The sequence below is a fragment of the Xiphophorus maculatus genome, chromosome 22, assembly GCF_002775205.1.
Source record: "Xiphophorus maculatus strain JP 163 A chromosome 22, X_maculatus-5.0-male, whole genome shotgun sequence".
Taxonomy (NCBI): domain Eukaryota; kingdom Metazoa; phylum Chordata; class Actinopteri; order Cyprinodontiformes; family Poeciliidae; genus Xiphophorus; species Xiphophorus maculatus.
Window position 1 is genome coordinate 16,442,707 of NC_036464.1, and position 14,390 is coordinate 16,457,096.

General features: G+C 37.7%; 1 protein-coding gene across 9 annotated transcripts in view; it reads left to right on the top strand.

The window, feature by feature from the left end:
* The window catches only part of LOC102234462 (protocadherin-15-like), a 175,772-nt gene that overhangs the window by 110,453 nt on the left and 50,929 nt on the right, over positions 1-14,390 (top strand). For all 9 annotated transcript variants that reach the window (XR_002752137.1, XR_002752138.1, XM_023327534.1 and 6 more), the window contains 3 exons: positions 1,461-1,554; positions 8,432-8,560; positions 12,976-13,281. Coding sequence is in view for 7 of the 9 variants with exons in the window: in XM_023327534.1 (XP_023183302.1) it covers positions 1,461-1,554; positions 8,432-8,560; positions 12,976-13,281 (529 nt within the window). In the remaining 2 variants the exon portion in view is untranslated. The remainder of the gene's footprint in view (positions 1-1,460; positions 1,555-8,431; positions 8,561-12,975; positions 13,282-14,390) is intronic.

Below are 14,390 nucleotides of genomic sequence, written 5' to 3' on the forward strand. Positions count from 1 at the left end.
ATGGCACCGTCTTCTGCTGAATGTGAAAACTGAGACTTAGTGAGTCTGAAATTGAGTTTCAGTTTTGTGACTTATCTTGCTTGTCTTGCCTCAAGTAAAGCATTTTTGCCACTGGGAACTCGCACCTTCTGCATCAAGTCCAATGTAGCATTGAGAGACATGATCTGAGCAGAATGAAAGATCAACTGTTAGTGTGACTGAGGAGGATAGCCTCTGGACCACACTGCCAACACCCCAGACAATGCTGTTAATAGTGTCCCATACATCTGACAACATCTTTTCATTTATGGCGGCTGGGCAGAGAAGGCGGGATGTTATCGCACATGATCAGTGAACCTCTCAGACTCATTCCATTGAGTGTAGTGCAACTATCCAGCTTCAGTGAGGAATAAACTCCCCAGGTTGGCTTTTCTGCATTAATCATTTTGTCTGATGCCATTATCACCCATCAAGATAATCGTTATCATGGTAATGTATAGGATATCTCCACTGAACTCAAAGTGCAGGTTTCTACCCTTTTTTTCATATATTAATACCAGTCTGTAAAATATTAATTTTACAGACAGTTTTATTGTGTTTTTGCAAAGCTCTTTTTGCCCTCTTAATTCAAGGATCATTGAGTGTGAGGAATTTAAAACAGTTCTCTCCTTCTAACCTCGTGGCATCTGTTTAGAGGAATAGATAACATTGACAGAATTTCAGTAATTTGCCTGTCAGAGTTTAAAATGAGGCACTGTGGTATAATGGTCAGGGTCTGCAGAGGAATGGAGTGGTCAGGTTTTGCTTGGACTGCCTCACCACAAGAGCTTTAAATCAGAAATGGGAAGGAGCGGGGGACAGTGGGGAATTGCTACGGGCATTAATTTAGCACCGAGTTCAGATGCATTCATCTTTCTTTCCGCTTATCCTTCTGGCAGAGGCTCTCTTGAGTGCAGGAACAAAATTGTTGTCTCCGAGTTTGTGTGTGGCTTGACTTGCCCTTGTGTGTTCTGTGTGCAAACAGAGATAATTCAGCCTCATGCATAGGACTCCATCTACACTTTTTACTTGGAATGCCAGGGTCAAACTTAGTGGCACGAATGAGCAGGAGGGCTCGTTTGTGCCGCACGAACCATACTTCTCTTCCTAAAAGGAAAGGAAGTATGGCTTCCCATTGGGAAGCCAAGGGAAGTATGGCGTCCCTTCTTGAAGGGAAAGACTAAGAGAGCAGTTAAACTCCCACTTGTTCTTTACCCACCACCAATGTTCTATGATCAAAGACCATGTTTAATAAACCTTGATTTAAATACAATGTTTTGAATTCTTCTCTTCTTGACTCTTTTATACTGTATCAAAGGTAAAATATGTAATGAAGTTCTGAACATGAATAAGCTGCTCATGTTTTACAATAAAGCAATTGAGGGAAAAAGTAAAATCTGAATGTGCTGTTCTGTAATATCTGCTCTGCCCTCTATCAACAGGATTGGCCTTTTACTTCTGGGCAAGCCTCTGGACAGAGAGATCACAGACCAGTACCGTCTGATTGTCACTGCTTCAGACGGTAACCCTGGAGGGGTGAGGCACAATTCTTTTCACTTATCAACTGGATTCGTTTAGAGAGCTGCTCTCTTGAGAGAAACAAAGATTAATAAAAGTACATGGGTAGGGATTTTGATCTAAGAGACTAAAGTTTGTGATTTTCATCAAAATGCATTTTGTTGCATTAACTGTCAGGAGAAACCAAATTAGAGCTGAGGTTAAATAACAACATTCTGCTTATTTACCTTATTTTATTTTGTTAATTTTATTTAAAGAGTGACCCATTTATGAAAACCCTAGTCCTTGACTTGAAGGTAACATGATCGAGTCCCGGCCTGATGACCTTTGGTGCATGTTCTCTTGGTCTTTCACAACCTACTTTCCTGTCCCACAACTGTCAAACAAAGACTACTTAAGCCAACAAAACTTTTAAATTAACAAAACAAATCATGTTCTGGATGACTGTGAATCATTGTTTGAGTTTGACAAGTTTATTTTCACAAGCGGAGCATTATGGCTTCCGTTCGTTTCTGATGCTCCATGATGGATGGATATATACAGTACATATGCATATACATGTATGTGTATAAAACTATTAGAATTTGTTCTATCTTAAATGTAATGGACATAGAAATGGAGAAGGAGAAAACAACGGTAGAAAGGTGGGGAAAGGATTTAAAGGGAAAAGGAACCAAGAGTAGAGAAGAGAAATGAGCATGAAGAGAATACAAGTTAAGACCCTAGAAGTCTGCCTCTACACCTGCAGAGAGAGGAAAAAAACAAAATTGAGAAACCATAGCAACAACCAACACATTGACACTACTGAAAAGTACACCATACAATTTTATACAAGATATATTCAGTGGCAACCGCTGCTCAACCTGTGAATGTATCTGGAAAAACACCTCAATCTAAACACCTGTAGGTGTGTGTAGTTGGGAGTGTGTTTGTGTATAGAAGGTTAAATGTGGATTTACGGGCCCACACATAATCGCAGGGCTGACATTAGGAAGAGAGGAGCCACAGACATGCCTCCAGAGTCTTGGTGCCCGTTCACCACAGTCCACTTTGTTGCATTAACGTTTTAAATTTCCAGTTACACGTAATTACCACCCCTACTAGATGCAGGTGTGTATCACCAGTGGTACTTGTACCACCATTTGGGTTCAAAAGGAACCCAAATGAAGTGAAAGTGAAAAGTCGGATTTTGTTACCTCACTTACAAACCAAGAAATGACAGTTAAAAAAATTGTACTAGATTTTCATTGTCCATGCTGTGTTCATTCAGAGTATAAGATAAGTCTTTTCAATTTATTCAAATTAGAAACACATGACTCACCAAGTTTTTATCTTTACAACTGGTAGAGAACATCAGTTGATTTCCTGTTAATTGTTGGAGCTTAATACTGGCAGATGAAGACAGACATTAAACCACTGAGAGTGTTAGAGCTAAAAAGTTATTTTTTTTCCAAGTTTAATTTCTCAGTGTTTACTTAGTAATGTTTTCTTCACTATTTAACATTTTTGTATACGTTAGATTGTTATTTTTATGCCCGCCTGCTTTGTTTTTCACTAGTTCATACTTTTAGACATTCATGGATTAGTTCATTTTATTTGAATTCCCTGTTTCTTTTAAATTATCCTAGTCAAAGTCATATACCGTATTATTTTTCCTAAAGTTATCATGAATCTGCATTTTAAAAAGTAGAATCAAAATTAGTATATTCACTTAACCATAGCCATAATGTATAATTTGCAGTGTAAGATTTTCACAAAGTTGAGGCCTGCTCATTTCATAAAAAATAAACGACAAGTAGGCTCTTAACAGGACACCTCAGCCTTGAGAAAGAAAAGACATCAACAAACATTGATGCTGGTTGTGGTTTCTCCCTCTGAGAGCTGATAATAGCGTAAACTGTCTTAATTTAATTAGACTTCACCTCAATTGGCTCACTTTTGAGCAGCTGTCTTCATTCCAGGCAGAGGTGAAAGGCATTTTCCCTTTTAAGATGCAGTGTATGATGGGCAATGAACATTAGCTGATGAGCTGTCACAAGAGTGATGTTGATTGCTGCCCCCTCACCTGCACACTCGTAACTCATTGGCAGGCATAGTGCATCGAACTCTATGTTCCTGCGTTTATGTGATACATCACAGAGTGAGAGAGGCACAGTAGGACGGCGCCTTGGTAAGAGTGAAAATAGGAGGTAATTGAGGTCCATGTAGGTTGAGGCGTCAATTCCCAGTGTGAATTTACAGTCTAAATGTTGTGCACACAGCTATATAAAGAATATTTTTTCTGTTGCACAAAATCTTTCTCATGTATTAACGTTTGATTTGTGTAGGTTCTATGTCACAGCTAGAGAGTAATCCTGTTACAACAGCAAGAAAATTAAATGAGAGAGGAGAAAAGGCTTGTGGGAGTGTGGAGGTGAGGAACTCATTCAGTGCTGCCATTTTGGCCAGAAACACAAAAAGGATCAGAAGTGCAACATTATATTTTTTTTAGACTTTAAGGACCTATGTTTTGCTTTATATACTTTTTGTGCAAATAGACATTGTGAAGTTTAGGTCCCATAAGGAGGTCAAAAGTGAATTATATTTCTTAACATCTCAGATCTTAATTTACATGCAAGCACCATTGCTTCTTCAAAGTAAAGGGTGATGGATCTGAATTCTGATATTTAGTAGCAATTACAGGAGTTTTCACCACATATCAAAAATCAGCAGCTGTAATCTCCACTAAGCTGTTTCCTTGCTCTCTGAAAGTTTAAATAATTGATGCCCCTGATGCAGGTGGTGTGCAGAAGGCAACGATCAAACGTTCATTGAATACTTTCATGCAGTTTGCCTTATTTGTGTTATAAATATAAAGTGTAGATCAATGAAGAGAAATTTTTGATCACATTAAGAACGCTGCAATCGACTGATAAGAGATCATATTCTACAAATGTTCTTTTTATTCTGAACATTGATTGGCTGGTCCAATACTGACTCCTACACCAATCTATAAACACATCATCCTTGACCTTGACATGTAGTTTCACGTGCTTTTTGAGTATATTTTTTGATGCATAAATTAGGTTATTCTTTTATGTTAAGTTAGATTTGAAACTATTACTTCTATCAAAAGACTTACTGCACATTTGTTTGTGTTATAGTCCTTACAAATTGGAATGTTAGACTGCAAAGAAAAACAGAAGGAGAAGCTAGAGATGAGTGCATCTCTAGTAAAAGACCTTAGTAACCCACCCCGTGGCCTTTTGCTCTGCACATTATTGATTTATTAAAAAGAAAACTTCCCAGTGACCGGGGGTGCGACAAAACTCGTAACTCAGATTATGTTAGTTTTCAAATGAGAATTTCCTTTACAAAGGAAAACAACTATCCAAACTAACCTGGTTCCCTGTAAAAGCATTTCAAATCAGATTTAAATATTGAATTTCACAAGGCTACACCAATTCCTTTTTGGAGGCGTTGTTAAGTATATACTCACTAACAAATACACTTAAATGATTTTCTGACCACTCCAGTGCCAATAAAGTTAAGAGAACTCACGGTTGGGAACAAACAAAACGACCAAAACTATAAACCTTCATATGTGTGTGGAAAAGTGAAAGAAGAAAGCAAGCATTTGTTTGTGATATTTTTCTTTTCTGTCAACTAGTTTTGCACAAAACAAATTGTCCTCCACTTTTAACAGATTTCTAAATTTGTATTCTCGTCAGACTTTAGTGAAAACTACCAAGCTGACTTGGATCCCAAGTATTCACCCTGGCAAGTTGGATCGCTCCTGGCGAGAATGAGTACCAGACTTCTAATAGTCTGATCGTATCAGTCGTTGCTAAACGACGTTTCTGGTCAAGATTATCTCTTAAAAGCGAATATGTCAGCAACCACCTCTGTATCTATCAGACATCTGATTTAGAAGGTCAGACATCAAAGAGCCTCATCTATCTAACATTAAATCAAAAATCATATCTCATTAACCAGACATTAACCAGCCATTGGATCACAAGTCCAATGGCTTGTGATTATTTTGTTTCTTCTTTGTCATATATAAGTCAAACCACAGTTGGGAGTTGACCTTAATTTACCAAATGGTCTTTTGAAATGGAAAATGAGTTGATCTTATTACAACAGCGTCCTGCATGCATTCACATTGTCTTTTCCTTTGGAAATGAAGACACTCTTGTAAACAATCTCAACATTCCCTTGGCGCGTCTTTTATAGATGTTACAGTGCCAATGATAATTAACAACAAAGAAAAACAATAACAAAGGATTCCCCAACGATAGTGTGGGGAGGCTTACAATAACTATACCATGTGACAATTGTCCTGTTTGGCAGGGAAGCTTCAAACGGCTGCCTTCTCGCAGGTATTTTCACCCACTGGGGCCACACCACAATCACACATCTTTCCATCCCCAAAGAAATGCAGTCCATACCCTTATTTGCAGGCATATTTGCCCTGCAACAATTACAGCTTCTTCACATTGTGTCATTTTCTATGTTGATTTATCGAAGCACCACAGGGGTTTGAACTTTGTTCCTATATGAAGGTCATAAGCTATACACTTGTCCTCAGAGGCTGTGCTAATGAGTGGTGCAGTGGGGAATTGGTTTAGCCAAGTGAGCTATGGGATCAAAAAACCCACAGAAATACTAATTGAAAACAGATGGCAAGATACAAATGTAATTTGATTCACTGAAATCAATGTGGTGAGAAAAACACAGATTGTTGTTATGCGATTATATAATGTACTAAAAACACAGTTAAAAATTTAATCAATATTTTAAAATGTTGCTTTATTCTCAGACTAACTACAGTCTGAGAATAAATATAAAAGCACCTTCCTCTTTTAATCAAAACCCAAAGGTAATTAAATTCTTTCTTTGACACAAGCTAAAATCATCTAATCATCTAATAACTAAAATCATTAAATTCAATGTTAAGGATGTGCAGTCATTTTTTAAATCAACAAACAGCAGTATTTTGGATGTCTTTTTGCAAATAGTGTTGTTTTTAACATTACAATTCAAACCATGTATTTACATGGACTGTATAAAAATATACATCTTTTTCTCTGACTAATATCATACTAAATATTTAGATTTTTACGTCATTTGAACTATCCAAATTATTTGTACTGGCTTTAAACATTTTTGAGTTGCACAGTTGATGAAAGAATAATTTACATCATTTGAGTTCAATCTAGGCACACTTAAAACATAATGTTTTTCTTTTTGTGTGACAGTGTAGAAAAAAACAACAGAAATCAGCCAAACTATCAGATTGTCTGATTTGAATTTTATCCTCATATCTAATAGAGTTTTTGGCAGGAGGAAGAACAGAATAATGATGTTGACATAGCTGAAGTAAACTTTGCAAAATATTCAGAATGAATAATTTTTTCTTTAGAACATGAAATCAAGCAGGAGTGATTCCAAGATTCATTCTTTCAACTAATAAGCAATTTATGGAGGCAGTTGAAATTAATTGATCTTTTACAGCCAGCATTAAAAAAATATATATCCTAAATGAGACAAAGATGTCAGACAGTTGGACTAATCTGTGAAACAGAATGAGTTTAAAACAATTGATTTGATTTTTTTTTTCTTGCTTTTAATGCAGAAAGGCAGAAAACACAGGAGTAATTCGAAATCAGTGAATAAGCAGTCAAAGTGTTTTAACCCTTACAGAGATGCTTTAAGCAATCTTTTTGGTGATTATTTTTTACTAAATATAACCAAGTATTCCACAGAACAGTTGGGCTCCTCTAATAGGAAGTACTTATTGTGCGATAAAATGTGGATCTGTTTGACTTTGTGTGTTGATATATTGTGTTGTTATATCTCACAGTTTTCAATCATCCATCGAGTCATCATCTATGCAAACTTATCATCTATACAAACTTATCTTTGCAGGGTTGTGGGAGAAGGGGTAAAGGTGGAGCTGGTGTTTATCTCTAGCAGTGATTGGGCGAGAAGCAGGGTACACCCTGGACAATTTACCAATTCATCACAGGGCAACACATAGACTCTGTCTGTCCTAACTCTACATGAACAATCAAATTAACAGTTTGCAATGCTATCTTTAAATTTATTTCCTACTTTAAAAACATCATCAGTTGACAAAAAATAATAAATAAAAAATCATAAAATGTCTGAAAGGTTTTTTTTTGTTTTTTTTTTGCTCATACCTTACATGTTTTCACATGTGCAAGGTGTGAAAACCTGCATGTCACAGTTTGTATAATCTGGATGTAAAAGGATGAAGGATGTACAATTTACACTTTATTATTGTTCTACTGCTGTAGAATGGGGTAGGTTGCTTTTCTAGAAGAAGTAATCCTCTCATTTTAATTTTTATTCCATATCTTTTTTTCATTGTTTTCTCTACCTAATCCAGTGCCCAAAAGGCAGCCCGCAGTGCAATGTTCGAACTGTTGCTAGCTGCACTAATCCAAAAGTAGGTTAGAATGATTTAGATGGAACCTGAGAGCATTCAGTGTCCAAAAGTGAGTAAATCTTTTTCAGTGTATACTATTTGTGTAGTGTATATGAAATTAAGGTATTGTTTCATTGCTGCACCATCTCAGAGAGCTTTTTCAATAGCAGTGGTGCAAATGGGCTCAGTTGCAACTATCTTGCCACCAAATTGTTTAACATGTCCATAACGAAACAACAAAATAATGCCCCTAATATTTGTGACTGCTTGATTTCATTGTTGCTTCACCTTATGCCAAATGCACAAGGTGATGCTGGAAAACACAACTGGAATGGAAAGCAGGTACTCAGAAGTGTGATAGGGTTATTAGTTTCTTTCATTGTCTCTACACTCATTTTTCTTTTAAATCAACATGTGAGAAACTCTTTTTAATCCTGGTGTTTCTTTTCCTTTCTGTTTTAGACGTCCACTGCTACCGTGAGCATAGTGGTGACTGATGTCAATGACAACGACCCAAAATTTAACATCACCCTCGGCACCAATTTTACTGTTCAAGAAGAACAAGGCGATCTATTTGTTGGACAAGTCAGGGTAAGTGAAATGTTACTTAAATATGATAATTGTGTATTTTAAAGTAGTAATATATTTTTCATTTTAACCACTACACAGCTACATTTCTGATACAGATTGCAAAGTAAGGTATGACTTAGTTATTGTTGCTGTCCATTGAGAATTACCTGATTTTATTCAACACAGTTGACTCACAGTTGCCTCCCTGATGGCTGCCTTGGCTGAGCTGCCATGCGTAGTCATATTTTCTTATTACTCATGTAGATTAAAGGGCCTGAATTCTGTCAGTGGATTAATCAGGGTATTGAGATAGTTGACATTGTCTCCCAGTATATGCAATATGACCCAGAAGAAGAATATAAACCAGCCTGTTATTCTTGTTTTTGTAACCATTGTTATAGGTTTACTCTACAGAATACGCAGACATTCCTGTACTTATTGAAGTCCAGAAAAAGTTGGCCAAGATATTTAGGTTACTATATATCTTTTGACATTGGTTATTTGTTAACTGGTCTCTCTTTTATTGCGTTCTATTACATACAAGTGCAAACAGATGTTCATGTCTGTAAGTTGTTAGTGTCTTCAGTTTAGCTGTACACACTGTTATATGAGAAAGCATTATGAGTTTATGAAGTGTGAAAGAGAACAAAAGGACACATGAAAGAAACTTGGTGTTTGCAAGCAGTAAAGCTTTCTTTAGTCTCCCTTGCAAGTGTTTCCTCACAAATACAGTGAGCAGCTAGAAAGGGGCTTAGTCCAGTGCACAAACTCCCTACGTCTTGCCCTGGTTTGAAAGCCTTTCTGAGCTGGCAACTCACCATCTTGAGCTGAGATTGTCACCAACTAGAAAAGTACATTAAAGTGCTTAACTCAGCGCTAACCTACTCTCTATGTTGCATTGGGAGACTTTAGGATGCAATAGCGGTGCTTGTTTATTTTCGGTACCTTATGATGGATGTCCTGAAGGTTTCGCACTTTGGGTCATGTCCGAATCAGATTAACTTAAAAAAAAGTGTTTGAAAAAACATTTCCTGAGGTATCAGAGATATATTAAATAAAAAGAGCTCTCCTCAAAAATGAACAACTTACAGTGTTGTGTAATGCACAAAACGTGGTGATCAGTCTTGGTTTTGATTTGATTGGACAAAGTTTCTTGCTGAGTCTCTTTAAAATCAGTAGTTTCTTGGCAACCAGAGGCTTTGTGGAGAGAAGTTGTCACGAGAGACTCATTTGCCAATAAACATGGATTATGGCGTAGCTGCAGGAACAGGTTGATGGAAGAAGACTTATATTATCAAATACGGATGTCTGTTACTGCATCTGATTGATGGAGATTATTAAAAGTAGCGCCACAGTAATGGTAGTTTTGATGTAAGCAAAAAATATAGAATTGTTTTGAGAAACCAGCTTAAAGAGAACTGCTTTAATGGCTAAACTCTAGATTGATTTTGGAAAAATTATATAATCCAGAAAAGCTAACTGAAGTGGGAAAGTCGAAAGTCCTCCTGGAAATGAAAGATCAAAATTAAGTGTTGTGTTGTTCTTTTCATTTTAAATGATTTATACTACAGTAACAAACATCCCGTCACTGAGTTATAGTGCACAAATACAAGGTCCAACTTGCTTCACTAATCCAACTTAACTGTGATGTTGCAAGGCAGAGTACATACCCTGTGTATGGTTTCCCTCTGCTGAGCTGTAATAACTAAAAGTACAGCTGGCTCAAATTTAAGTACTGAAAATACAGAAAATCTTATTTTCATGCATATCTGTTCTTCAGACAGATAAGAATACATTTTGTAATTCTACAGAACCTTCCCTGAACTTCTTTGAACCTCATGACTGCTTCATTGTCTCACCTCAGCCCATCTACAGCAGCATAAACCCTTTCATTTTTTTAAATAAAGTCAAATTGGCGTTCTTTAAAGTCCAATAGAAATGTGTTCATATAAATAAGAAGCACTCAAAATGTCTTTACATGTTGGAAATTGAGCACTTTTGCAGTACCTGCCTTTAAATTTGTGTTAACTATTATTTCTGTGTCTGCCTTCAGTATATTTTAGTTTCCTTCTGGTTTATCTATCTTGAGGTAATCCTTTCATGGTGGAGAGACATATGTCTTCAGAGAGAGAGATGCTATGCTATTTTTCATGCAGGGAGCACAGATTTGCATTTTAAGACATCATGCTCATTGCACAGCATTTGAAGAGACCGTTCCCCTCGGGATGCAGCTTCTAAATAATCTTGACTCGTAGAGTTCATTTGTGAAGTGTGTCATTATGTTGCTAAGTGATCGTATTTTGCCCTGAGATAACATATAGAGCGTAAAGACGGTCTGCCCAGATCCCAGGATATGCCATTTATGACATAGCGTTGAACACACCTGAACTGGCCAACATTTGCTAAAAGCTGTGAAGCCTGATAGATTTTTTTGTTAACTGACAGTGTTACATGAATACCAAGCATTGCTCTCAGTTTCATCATTCCTTTCTGATAAGCTGAGAAGTGATCAGTAATTGCTCTGTGCCTTTTCCCAAGCCTGAGTAACTTCTTGAGATGAAGATCCTGTGCCTAGCTGAACACATTTTACTCCTTTCAAAACAGGAGCCTCCAGCTCCCTATTGCATGATATGTTAAGTAACTGTCCGAGTGACAGAAGAGCAAGTGGATGAGAAGCAAGAGTGTTGAAAATAAGCTACTATTTGTGTCCATTTAAGCATTTTCTTTTAAAACATGAAGTTATAGTAAAATCATCTGCCTTGAATTCACCTGCAGGATTGGAGACATAATGGAGGCAGCAATGAGGCTCCAGGCAGTTGCCATGGGTTTGGATGACTGGAGTCTAAATACATAATGCTATTAAGTAGCTTAATGCTAGCCTTAAAGTGCTTTGGATTATCGTGACAGTAATTGGAACCAGTTCCCACCTGTTCTTTTTTTACACACACTTGAATAGATTAGCAAAAATTTGGCTACCGCCACTGACAGTCGTTGTTCTGGAACCGATAACTCATGCAACATTTAAACCCATTCTCCCTGCTCTCAGCAGGGGAGCCATAGACTCATCAGTGCTGACAACTGGTGGACAAATTCATAAGAGCTTGTGTCAGGATCATCATAAAGGCGTCATGTAAAATTCTGCAGCAATTTGATTTATGTTTTGTTGTGTTCTGGATAAACTCTGTTTGATGATTGAAACCGTGTCTAACGACCACAAGATGTTTGTGCACACGGGGTGAACTTGACTAACTTTCCCCCAAAAACAAAAAAAAGAAATCTTCGTAAAGCTGAGAAAAAAGTGGCTCTTTTTCTATATCAGAACAATATCTCCCAGGTGTAGACTCACCATGAACACTTTGAAGGAGAAATGTTGCGTTGGCCTCAGACAGTAAATAAGAAGCTGCTACATGGCTAAATCGAGTCCGCACCTGGGCTGTACCACTTCCATTTATCCACATGAACAACTCCTAAATGTGTCACTTAAACCTTAAAGGACTTATGGCACATTATTTCACACATCTACTCCTTTTGTGGCTTCATTTTTTTTATTTGATCTACGATGCCCCTAACATTCTGTTACAGGAAAGTGCTAAACATGTAGAATCGAATAGGGAACTATGTAAGTTCCTCTACATGTCTGCATTACCACTGAGTAGCCCATTGTTTCTTGTGGTTTTCAGCCACTAATCTCTATTTTTTTCTGTGGTCATGTTTGACTCTGTTTCTTTATCGAATGTTTTATTCAGAAATAGATTATTAAAGATTTATTCTTTTATTGCAAGGTTTACAAATCACACATTTGCTTGAGTTTCCATATCAAGAGGAGAAATGAGACTTAAAGGTTGTTGTTTTTGCTCGGCTGCATCACTGAAGCTTCAGGGCTTTGTTGTTGAAAGCTTTGTAAATATGCAAGGCATCGAGACAAAGCCAAGCTCTAACAAATCATGTAATGGATCCAACTCCAACCCAGTTGCTGTTTGCATGAAGTGAAATATGTGTTCAGTGCTGTTTTAAAGCCTGTTAATCATCTGCTAATTCTTTGTGAATATCTATCTTTTTATTATTACTAGTGAATTTAAAAAGATTCAGTGTTTTCCACTGTTTATCATAAATATTTATTTTTGTGATGTTCAATTTTACAGAACGTTACTTTTCTGTTATTAAGCTTTCCTCTGATTATTTCAGATCTGTTTTCCACCATTTCCTTTCATTTTGTTGCTAAATTGCTAGTGCAATAAACGGAGCTAGTTATGGTCACCTTACTTCAAGAGCACCTTACTAGTGCCAGCACTTAAAGTCTGTCTGTTTAAAAAAAACAAACAGCAGTTGCAACTGGTTGGCATGAGACGAAACAAACTAAAGTCACTGACTCATTTTAGTTTTTCTTGTAGAAGTACACTCATTTAAACACCCTGTTTGGTTTTTTTTCTCCTTAGGCCACTGACCCTGATGCAGGAGCCAATGGTCAGGTTTACTACCGGATTGTCAATCATCCTGACTTGTTTGTAATCAGTGCCAATGGAAGCATCTACACAAAACGACCTCTAGACAGAGAGTTAAGAGATCAGTATAGCCTCATAGTTGAGGCCTCAGATGGGGCGGTAGACCCTAGAAGAACCACCTTGACGCTCTTAGTCCAGATTTTGGATGTAGATGACAACAGCCCGGTCTTCTCACAGCGAGACTATGTGGTGAATGTACCTGAGAACAGCCCAGTGGGGACTGTGGTTCTGAAACTAAGTGTAAGTTTTTACCATCAAAGTCACCATTTTCCCCTTCCTATATCCAAAAGTAGTAGTTAGGCTGGTTATTCAGTGAGAAAATTGTCAAAATTGGCAAAATCTGTGGCAACCAAAATACAGTCTTCTTGGAGAGACACACTTTCTCTCTTACCACAGGCACTTTTTGACAGAACAAGACCTGAAGCTTTTTTTTTTCGTGAGTCATATCCAAACTTCGGTAGATCCATCCTAACTGGCAAACATCAACACACTCCACAAGATAAAATAAATAATAAAAAAAACTGAAGGTGTTTGCATCTGGCCCTAACACTGTTGAATATCAACATAAATATGTGCAGTGAGGTGAGGCATAGAGAAACCGGTCTCACGTAGAGCAAACACTAGCAGGGGGTCGAATAATTGCTGGCATATCGTGAATGACATCTCCCAGACAGGGATATAGCAGGAGGTGGGGAGAGTAAGAAGAATAGGGAGGTAAAGAAGGCAAGGTACTTGAGTGACAGTGGCAGTGTGACACCTTCATAAACTATACAACACATCACCCCTGAACTGACACTGGTGGCAGGGTAGATACCCACTGGGCAAAGGGAAAACAAACCAGAGTCAAATATGTACCAGATTTACATTAGCATTGGCAGCATTTTGTTATTTTTATCAATATAAAGATGCCTTCAGGCATATACAAACTTCCGTAACGCACAGAACTTCATCCGTCCATCCATTATTTTATGCTGAACTGGGATCGGGTCTCAGGGGCAGTAACCTAAGCAGAGAAACCCTGACTTCCTTTTCCCCAGCCACTTGGGCCAGCACCTCCAGGGAACTCCCAAGGTGTTTCCAGGTCAGCTGAGAAACATAATCCCTCCTGCGTGTTCTGGGGTTCCCTGAGGGTCTCCCCTGGGTGGGATGTGCCTGGAACACCTCATCAGGGAGGAATCCAGGAGGCATTCTAACCAGATGTATGAGCCACTTAAATGAGCTCTTCTCAATGTGGAGAAGCAGTGACTTTACACTGAGCCCTTTCTGGATGACCAAGCTTCCCACCCTAAGGGATTAGATCTATGACAGAAAAGGCAGATGCTTACATTTTTACAGGTTTCTATTAATAA